Raw genomic sequence first — 10,435 nt, forward strand, 5'->3', positions numbered from 1 at the left:
CTGGAATTTCTGGGTACTTTATTTGGGGACCCCAAATCCCGGCCCCCTAAATGTCTCCCTGATTTTTTTCCAACAGCACAGGGCTGAGCTGTCCCCAGACTGGGACCTGTCCCCGGGCAGGTGAACCATCACAGGGGACAGTCCCGACCCTGCCGCGCAGGAGGGGAGCGGGCAGGAAGGTGGTCTGTCACCCCGGGGTGGGTGTTCCAGGATCGGGGGCTCGGTGTGGGGCTCCCCGGGTGCCTCCACGAGCGGGCGAAAGTCCCGGTGCTGCCGTCGGCAGGAGCATATGTGTGTGCGGAGCTCCCGCCCCTAAGCTGCTTTTATTAATTTGTAATCCCCTGCGAGCAGGAGGTAAAGGGATTCGGGGGATTAACGGGCTCACAGTAACAACCACAATTATCAGCTCCGGCTGCCTGGGGCAAGCGGGGCACACACTCACGGGGCCGTCGGTGGCACACGCACAAAAACACGGACCCGCGAGCCCCGAGAACGCACCGACACCCCGCACACACGGACACCCGAAACGCGCGGGGACAGCCGTGTGCGCACACAGACCCGCACAGCCCTACAGGCACACCCCAAACGATCCACGGGCTGCCACGCACACACAAACAAGGGCACACGCACAGCTACACCCACAGGCACACGCACACACACGTCCGTGTCCGCCCCGTCCTCAATTAGCGCAATTAACCTCCTGCAGCCGCCGCGCGCCGCTGCCCGGGGGTCAGACATTCGCTACCTCTCCGCGTTCATTAATTAATTAGCGGAGGGGGAAGAGTCCCCCCCGCTCTCCACGGGGGACGTCGGGGGTGACCCGCAAACCGCCCCGCGGGGACAAACGAAATCCGGGCGCGGGGGCGGCCGGGGCGCGGCGGGGCCCGGGGGGAGGCTCCCCTCGACGGCCGCTCTCCCACCCCGCTCCGTGCGGGCTCCGGGGGGCTCAGGGGGGTCCCGGGGGCCGCTTTGCCCCCGCGGGCGGCTCCTGCAGCCCGAGCCCACGCGTCGGGAACAGCGGTCCCGGCCACGCGTGGGCCGGGGAGGGGAGGTGGGCAGCGCTCCCCCCGCCGCTTTTGTGATGCTAAAGAGCCCGGCGCTGAACCGCGGCCCAGCTGCGGCCCGGAGCCGCCCCCGGCCCGCCCCCCGCGCCCCCCCGCCCCGCCCAGCCCCGCGCCGCTCCCTGCGCGCCCCTCCGCGCCGCTCCGCCACTCCCGCGCCGCCGCCGCGCTCCTCGGACGGCGCCCACGGAGGCCGCGATGCTGCTGGAGCGGGTCCGCGCCGGTTCGGAGAAGGCGGCGGAGCTCTGCCCCTTCCCGCGGAGCCCAGGTGAGGCGGGGGCGCGCAAACCTCCGCGTCCCCCCGCGGAGGCACCGCCGGGAGTCCCGTCTGTGCCGGTTCCGCGCTCCCCGGGGCACCGTCGGGGCCGCGGTCGGGGTTGGCTGTGGGGGAAGGCGGGCGGCCCGACGGCACCGAGGGGTCCATCCCGGTCCGTTCCGCCCGCCCCACGCTCCCGCTCGCTCTCTCCTGCTCGTCCCCGATATAGGAGACCCCCTCGCTGCCCCCTCCCCCCCCCCCCACGCTTCAGACGCCCGTTTGGTCTCTCCGGGGTAACGACGGGGCTGCCCCGGGGTCCCATCGCTCCCCGCTCAACAGGGGCAGGGACGAAACGGGAAGTTTTTGATGTCCGAAGGTTCCCCCCGACGGCGGGAATCGCCCGCACCCCCCACCCGGCTCCTACCCGGCTTTTTCCGCACTTTGGAAAAACTCCCGTTAATTTTTCTCTTAAACGTTCTTTCCTCCCGTTTAACGAACGGGGACAGCCCTGTCGGGGCGGGGGGAACAGCACCGCGCTCCCCCGCCGTGCTCGGGGCTCCGCGTCTCACCGGCGGGGGCACAGCCGGGGCCGGGGCAGCGGGTCCGGTCCCGGTGCGGGGCCGTCCCGGTTCTCTCCAGCAGCGACCGCGGCCGGCGGGGCTCGAAAACCAAACAACGAGGAGCCGGCGCGGGGACCCCGCCGGTGTGCGGGGACCGAGGTGTCACCGGCCGCGGGACCGACCCCGCGCCCCGGCAGCCCCCGTGGTGGGGTTGGTGCCCCCGGTTCGTCTTTCCGTGGCCCTCCCCGTCGGCTCCTCGCGGTGCGGGGGTTGTGCGTTTGACCCGACAACCGGGAGCTGCTTTGGCCCTGCGGGGGCGGAGGCGACACCGCCGAAATTGGTACTTCCGATCGGTAGAACGAAGGACGCGAAAAGAACTATTTTCCCGCTGGACGCGATGCTCGTTTTGGGCCCCGTGGTCTCCGGCTCCGTCGGGGAGGCAGCGGGAGGGGAGCGAGGGGGCTCGGCGGGGCTCAGCGGGGCTTACCGTGGGGATGGCCGGGGCAGGACGGCGGCAGGACCGGGCCGGGGGGGGTTCGCCCCGCCGGGGGGGCCGAGCCGCGCTGTGCTTTGCTCGAGTCGGGGGCAAATCCGGGGTTTGCGGCTCACAACGAACCCGGGGCAGCGCCCGGCGCTGCCTCCCCCCGGCGCGACCCCCGCCCGCCGCCGGCCCCGCCGGGGTCGTTTCCCGGAGCCGTGTCCCTCCCGCCCGGCCGGGAAGGGGCGGCGGGAGGGGACGTGGGGATGTGCCGCCGGGGGCGGGGGGGATTAAATACAGCGCGGCGCGATGCCCTGCCCGGCGCTTCAGAGCGGCACCGGCGGGCAGGGCCGGCGGCTAAAAATAACCCGCTTTAGCGAATTAAATCCCCGGCGGCGCGGGGGTGGCAGCGGCCGGGGAGGGGGGACACAACTGCCGCCGTGATCTGGGGGGGGAGATCGGCGGGGGGAGCGCGGCGGGTCCGCGCCCGGCCCGGCCTCGGCAGCGACGGGGCGGCGGAAGATGCTCCAGAGCCCGCGGCCCCGCTGAGCGAGCGGAGCTGGCCCGCGGATCGCGATGCAGCGTAAGAGCCGCGGGTCGAGCCGGGCTGAGCCGGGACCTGCGGGGCTGTGCCGTGTTGCCGCTGCCGGAGCTCAGTCCCGGCCGGAGCCGCTGCCGCTGTTGGGGTTGTTCGTTTGGACGCGGTGAATTGCTGAGGAGAATGAGATCACCTCCACCCCCACGCACCCCGAGGCAGCTCTGTGTCTCCACACACAGTTACCTTTACATATAGATACTCTCATGTCCTCATCTATCTGTATCTCTACTGCCGTGTCTATATCTCTCCATCTCTATCTATACCGATATATCTGTATTTATGTATCCCATATTCGTATTTTTACCTACATATCTCTATCTATACCTCTAAAACGAAATCTATATATTTATATCTATGTATCTGTAAATTTCGTTCTCTATCTACTGTATTTGTTCATTTTTATATCTCTATCTCTCCTTATCTGTATCTTTATCTCTTTCTGTGTCATCCCTGTCGGGATCTGCAGGGTGAAGGGACAAGCCTGCCGCGTTTTTATTTTCAGTGCAATTCTCGCAATTTTTGGTAGTTTCTTTCCTTACTCCACCCGGGCTGCCCCGCCGTTATTTGAAGGTGAATTTTGGACGTGCAGGAAAAGGAAAAAGAGCCTGGAATAACTGTAGCTTTGCCGGCGGATCGGTCGGGGGGTTCATTCCGTTTCTATCACGTCCCTTCATGTTTTCCCGGGTGCTCCCGGGTGTGCACAGCCCGGGGGTTCGCCGATCCCCGCGGCGCGGGCAAAAGCTCACGCGGCGCTGCAAAAAACGAATTTGAACGAATACTGTGGTTTCCTGGGCTGTTCCTCGGGCCACTCCGGGCGGCAGCGGCCCCGGGGGTGGCGGGAGGGGCCGGTCCGGTCTCGGGGGGCAGCGGGGCTGCCGGGGGCTGACCGGAGCTGCCTCCCCGCAGAGATCCCGCTGTGCGCCGGCTGCAACCAGCACATCGTGGACAGGTTCATCCTCAAAGTCCTGGACCGGCACTGGCACAGCAAGTGCCTGAAATGCTCCGACTGCCAGACGCAGCTGGCCGAGAAGTGCTTCAGCCGCGGGGACGGCGTGTACTGCAAGGAGGATTTCTTCAAGTGCGTGGGGACCGCCCGGGACGGGATGGGACGGGGGGCGGCCTGCCCGGGTGGGGGTCACAGCGCGGGCAGCGACTCAGGGTGAGGGAGGATTCAGCACCGGGACAGCGGCGGGTCCAGCACCGCGGACAGCGCCAGGCAGGGCCGGGAACCCTCCCCGGGCACCACCCGGCTCAGCGGCCGCCGCTTGTCCCCCCCCGCTCAGGCGCTTCGGGACGAAGTGTGCCGCCTGCCAGCAGGGCATCCCCCCGACCCAGGTGGTTCGCCGGGCCCAGGACTTCGTTTACCACCTGCATTGCTTCGCCTGCATCGTCTGCAAGCGGCAGCTGGCCACCGGCGACGAGTTCTACCTCATGGAGGACAGCAGGCTGGTCTGCAAGGCGGACTACGAGACGGCCAAGCAGAGAGGTACCCCTTCCCCTTGCCCCGTCCCTGCCACCCCCCGAGGGCAGGAGGGAGGCGGCCCGGGGCGCTCCTGCCCTCCGGGACAGGCTCATGCAGCGGGCGGGAGGGGTGGGAGCATCTGCCGTCGGCGGGTGGCTGCGGGGAGGTCGCGGGTCCCGCGTCCCGTGGTGACTTCACCTCCCACTCGCACCGTGTCGGCAGAGGCTGAATCCACGGCCAAGCGGCCCCGTACCACCATCACGGCCAAGCAGCTGGAGACCCTCAAAAACGCCTATAACAACTCGCCCAAGCCGGCGCGGCACGTCCGGGAGCAGCTTTCGTCGGAGACGGGGCTGGACATGCGGGTGGTGCAGGTGAGAGCGGGGTCTGCGCGGGCCGGGGGGCGCCGGGGGGGGACCGGCCCCGCAGCCACCGAGCTCCCCGGCGTGTCCCGCCCGCAGGTCTGGTTCCAGAACCGCAGGGCCAAGGAGAAAAGGCTGAAGAAGGACGCGGGGAGGCAGCGGTGGGGTCAGTACTTCAGGAACATGAAGAGATCCCGGGGGACATCCAAGTCCGACAAGGACAGCATCCAGGAGGAGGGGCCCGACAGCGACGCCGAAGTCTCCTTCACAGGTCGGTCACCGGGCTGTTTTCACCTCCTCAGTGCCACGGTCAGAATTTTCGGGTATAATACAAGGAGTGAAGCCAAGCGCCCGGGGGGGAGAAGGGCAGAGCTGTGGGATTCCAGGCGCGGTCCTGGCGGGGGAACGGGGGCCGCGGGGGCTGAGGAGCGGGGGGGGGGACGCTCCGCTGTCCCTCCGGGGGGGATGTTTGTGTCAGGCCCGAAAAGCTGCGGGGACAGCAGGGAGAGCTCCCCGGGCAGGCGCTGCGATGTCAGAGCCGCAGCTCTCACACGGCCTTTTCAAGGGACTCTTGGAAATACAAAAAACAGAGAGTCCAGAACCACTGAATGTTTTTACGGGAAAAAGTGGGCAATTTTTAATTTATTTTTTTTTTTTTATATTTTTTAGGGGTGGTTTTATTTGTGTAGTTACTCGTTCGGTCTCCTCAGTCCTGCGGGAGCTGTGGCAGCTGTGCTGCCAAAGGGAGACTGCTGCGGGTTAGGAGGTTTCTGCATCAGAGAGTCCCGTTTTTGGAGCCGAGATTTCTGTTGACAAATTCAGAGACATTCCCCCAGCAACTCTTGTCCTGCACAGCCTCATGCCACACTCTCCAGAGCCTCAGGAGCAGGATGGGGTTGGGTGGGGAGGTCAGTGCCTGAGGCGCTGCCGAGGGAACGTTCCAGCTCCAGGCAGAGCTCCATCCCAAACGTGTGTGTGTGGTTTTTAGGGATAACGAGAGAAACTGAAAGGCAAACCTTTGTACATATTTATACAGACACATCTCTAATGTGTATGTTTATGCACACACAGCTTTGCATCTCAGCTCCTCTCTGTTTCTGAAAACTATTCGATTTTCGAGTCTGTTTATACACACACACTGTGCATCAGCTCATTAAATATGAATATTCTATAAATAATAACTAAAAAATGTGAACAATTATTGAGAGCCCCATGCCACAAACAGGTTTGTATCCCAGGCAACAGAGCAGCTCTCACTGTCCATAAACTCCTAACAAATACAAATAATTTTTGCGGGGTATTTAAAAATTGTTGCTCATTTCTCAGGGTGTTTTTAAGTCAAACAAATACACTCTGGAACTGTGTTTTCATTAGCTTGTTCCTGAGCAGACAAATATCTCTATTTAATATCTTTTTTTTCCCTGAGAAATGGAGAGTTTTTCCTTGCATTGGTGAATGTTCAGGTGGCTCCTAAAAATTATACCAAAATTAGGATAAACCTCAAAACCAAATAGAAACAAAAGGTGGAAAGGTATTGAACTCACTTTCCCTTTAAAGGATTATTTTTTAAATCACAGTCTTATATTTTAATATGTACTTTTCATGCATATTTTTAAAATCCAAATTGTATCAGATGTTTGTACTCAGAAAAAAAATAATAACCCCGTGGCCTTCTATGAAGATCCGTCAGCAAGGGTGGGAATAATAAGGAATTACAAGTGGGAAGAGCGTGGCTGCTCAGCTCCCATCCATCTCATCTATTTATACCCAGAGCTTGCAGGGGTTCCTGTGCAGCCACTGCCACCCCTGACCATTGCTCTCCCAGTGAAACCAGTCCATTCCAGCCATGGCCAGTAAAACCAGTCCATTCCAGCCATGACCAGTAAAACCAGTCCATTGCAGCAGTGACTGTTCCTCTCCCAGTAAAACCAGTCCATTCCAGCCGTGACCATTGCTGCCCCAGTAAAACCAGTCCATTTCCCTTTCAGATGAGCCCTCCATGTCAGAGATGAGCCATTCCAATGGGATTTACAGCAATCTCAACGAGGCGTCCCCCGCGCTGGGGAGACAGGCCGGGACCAACGGGAGCTTTGCCCTGGATCCCAGCGGGATCCCAGCCCAGGACCAGTACCACGACCTGCGCTCCAACAGCCCCTACGGGATACCCCAGTCTCCAGCCTCCTTGCAAGCACTGCCAGGCCACCAGCCTTTAATCTCCAGCTTGGTTTACCCAGACAACGGCTTGGGCATCATGGGACAAAGCGGACAAGGGGTGCCCCAGCCCATGAGAGTCCTGGCCGGGAATGGCCCCAGCTCCGACCTCTCCACGGGCAGCAGCGGGGGGTACCCGGATTTCCCTGCCAGCCCGGCCTCCTGGCTGGATGAAGTCGACCACGCTCAGTTTTGATACAGGATCCACCACGGTGCAGTGGGAAGGGAAAGGACTCGGTGCTGTTGAACTCTTGGAATGACAGAGGGCCGAGCCGTGGCTGCCGAGCGGGGCAGGAATGTGTGAGGACACGGACGTGGGTTTGGAGGGGACCCGGCCTGGTGGGCAAAGGCAGTGGCACCACAGCAAGTGGCATCCTGAGTGTCCAAACAAACTGCTTCTCGTGTCTTTACTAAACACCAAGACTTGTGCTTTACAGATTTGATATGAGGTATTTTGCTTTCTGTTGTCAGTGCATTCTCCAAAGCAAGGACTTGCTTCATCGCCCACCCACACTGAGACATTTTCAAGGGAAAATAAAAGTCCTCATCCACGGTGAAAGGTGTGACAGTGTCTATATTTCTATAGGAGAACTGTTCATAGTGAATCACTTCAGAAATCCATGGTAGGAAACTTCTCTGTTCTTCCAGCAGATTTTTTTAAAAGCGCACCGATGGTGGTATGTTTTGTTTTATTTTGGATTTACGTCCACTTTTCTAAAATGAAATGCTCTTTAACATGCCAATCATTTACCGACGTTTTCCTTTGTAAAATGAAAACCATATGTTAATTCTGCTTCTCCCCTTTTTAATTTGTAGATTGCTAGTTTGACTCTTCCATATAAGCATTAAACCGTGAATAGATGTATTTATTACCAACAAATTCCACGTTTATCACGGGGTCAAGAGGTGAATTTTTCTTGACCCAGGAACACTAATGGCTCTGGGTTGTGGGTCTTCTGCTTTTCCTTCACATTTCCTTGCAACAGTTTAACTGCAAAATGTCTCAAAAAATCACCCTGATGTCTTGTTGCCAAATACCTTCTCGGGGGGTCTCTCAGCAGGAGGGTTTGGCTGGTTTAGTTCCTGCCATTCCTGAGGCACCACTGGGAGAGTCGGAGCGAGCACAGGCTTTCCTGGGAACACATCCCTCTTCCAGGCACTTGTGTATTTCCATGGATATGGTGCGAGCTGATTGTGAGGAAAGGCAAGACAATATGTATATTGTTATCTGTAAAAAATATGGAATTAACTGTAGATTATGTGAATGTCCAGTGTCTTTTATTTATATTCTCGCTTTCTCTCTGATGATCAAATACTTCAAGGTTACAAATAAATTTGTCAGCTAAACTTTAAACAGTCTTTTGCTAAATTCACATCGAAAGCATCAACATAAGTAAATAAAACATGTTAATCTAAGAGTAAAAGCTCTTAAACCTCGATGCCACGATCCAACAAAGTGTTGAAATGTGCTTTCAATATCTCCAATATTTTAATGTTGAAATATTCCTCTCACCAGAGGAGCAAACCCACTGAGGTGGAAATGCTTTGGAAGAAAAAAAACGACAGTTTTTGGAGGCTGGCAATCCTTGAGTGATCCAAATGGGACTGCTCTGGGCACACACAGACTTTGATCATGGCCTGGCTGTTTTTGATGGGTCCTGGTTATTTTTTAGCATTTCTCCCAAAGGTGGAAGCAGAAATCTGGGCTGATAAAGCAGTAGCAAATGCAGTCTGGTGTTGTCTGTCTGCGAGCAGAAGGTCGGGAACATGAAACACGGAGTCAGATATTGGAATATTTCAAAGAGAAATCTGAAAGAAAAGGGAAAAAAACCCTCAAGGGGTTAAGTTTGACAGAGCATGTACATATATTTGTTTGGTTTATATACCTATATATACAAACACACACATATATCAGATATGCACATCTCCTCGTACACAAACATCCATGGTCATGCTCCTCGGAGCAGAGGGAAGTGCTGAGGCCTCTGGCTCAAGGATTTGAGGACAGACCCTTTATAAAGCTTTGATGTTCTCGCTCCCTGGGAAGTCAGGGAATGTTTGCCCGGGGTTTTCCATGTGCACAGGAGAAGAGCAGCACCCCTGGGCAGTGAGGAACACCAGGGCCATGCTCTGGTACCCAGGGCAGAGCTGAGCTGCCCAGCTTGTGGAGACGCCTGGAACATCCCGGATTTGATTCCTCACCTTTTCCAAAGGTGAGGGGAGGGTCGTGTCCCCCATCTCTCGCTGTTTGGCAGCTGGGGGGGCTGTGCTGAGCACAACCCACAGCCACCAGTCCCTCCTTCCCGGGCCTTTGCTCAGCAGGGGTGGGACACTGATGTCTCCAGAAGGGAAAACCCCACTGTGTGACACCAGGGGTGTAAAAAACACCCCACCAGCTTGGATCTCGGGGTGACACGTGGAAATCTGCTCATATCTCTGCTCTGGGGGATTTTGGAGATGGGTGAAGCTGTGTCTCCTCCAGCCAAGGCAGAAATTTGCCTTGTTTAGGTGAGTCTGAGCCCAGAGCTGGGCTCAGCAGCTTTTCCTTCCTTCTCCAGGACTGAGTAATAAAGAGACAACTGTTGCTGCCAGCCTGTAGGTACATCACAAGGACATTTCTCATGGAAATTTGTGGAGTAAAGAGAAAACTGTGGGATTTAAAAAATCTGATTGCAGAACTTCACCTGAAGAGAAAACAGGAGTTTGTGTTTTCAAGATTTCCATGTCTAGAAACACCCTCACCAAAACTGGGCAAGTGTTTTGCATCAAAACACTTCGGTGGTTCAAGTATTAATAATATTTTCCTATAGAAGACTAAGAAAAGACTTTGAGACATGTTTATTTCCTAAAAATAAGGAAATAAGAACAGAAAGACAGAAATTTTGGGATAATGCTGTTATAAAACCAGTCTAAGAACTGTAGTACTTGAACACGCAGTTTATAGATATTTTTCTCATCGTTTCCCTCCCTGCAAATAACGGACACTGCTGTTCCTCTCCCCCGGGGAATTCCCAGGGGATGGCTGAATTTAAGAAAGGGAGAAATGCAAATCTGCCCCTCTGCCTTTGTGCTTTGCTCTCAGAGGCAGAACGGGCTGGAAGTTGCCGGTGTTTGTTCTCGTCTGAACACAGAGAGGAGCTTCCCGAGCGTCCTGATCTCAAATTCAGGGATTGCATTTCAGCCTCTCCTTTCAGGGCTGAGGCTCAAGGATTCCATTAATATAAATGCTTTCTTCCCGTTAAAAAGAAAACCAATTTGAAAGAAGCAAATAAAACTAACGCTGTCCAAGTGACTGACAGCTTGTAAAACCCAAACAGAATTAGGAAGGGGGGTTTTTGCACTGCTCAGTTTGCAGGTGAGCTTTACAACCTCTGCTGATTTCCGTGAGTGCAAGACACAGGAGGCAGGAAATTTTTTGTGTTCTCAGTGAGGAAAATCTACTATATT

General features: G+C 57.0%; 1 protein-coding gene across 2 annotated transcripts; it reads left to right on the plus strand.

Annotated features, from left to right (window-relative positions):
- The first annotated feature begins 1,238 nt into the window (after window positions 1-1,238).
- Window positions 1,239-7,547, plus strand: LHX3 (LIM homeobox 3). Of its 2 annotated transcripts, XM_027731689.2 has the most exons (6): window positions 1,239-1,329; window positions 3,860-4,031; window positions 4,237-4,439; window positions 4,638-4,789; window positions 4,877-5,048; window positions 6,766-7,547. In XM_027731689.2, the coding sequence occupies exons 1-6, from the start codon at window positions 1,260-1,262 to the stop codon at window positions 7,182-7,184; spliced, it is 1,188 nt and encodes a 395-aa protein (XP_027587490.1). In that variant the 5' UTR covers window positions 1,239-1,259; the 3' UTR covers window positions 7,185-7,547. The 2 variants fall into 2 exon arrangements, with proteins under 2 accessions (XP_027587490.1, XP_027587489.1); XM_027731688.2 differs by having other exon boundaries at window positions 4,237-4,789.
- The last annotated feature ends 2,888 nt before the right edge of the window (window positions 7,548-10,435 follow it).

This window comes from Pipra filicauda, unplaced genomic scaffold, assembly GCF_003945595.2.
Source record: "Pipra filicauda isolate LSUMZ 115617 unplaced genomic scaffold, ASM394559v2 scaffold170_size1570365_pilon, whole genome shotgun sequence".
NCBI lineage: Eukaryota > Metazoa > Chordata > Aves > Passeriformes > Pipridae > Pipra > Pipra filicauda.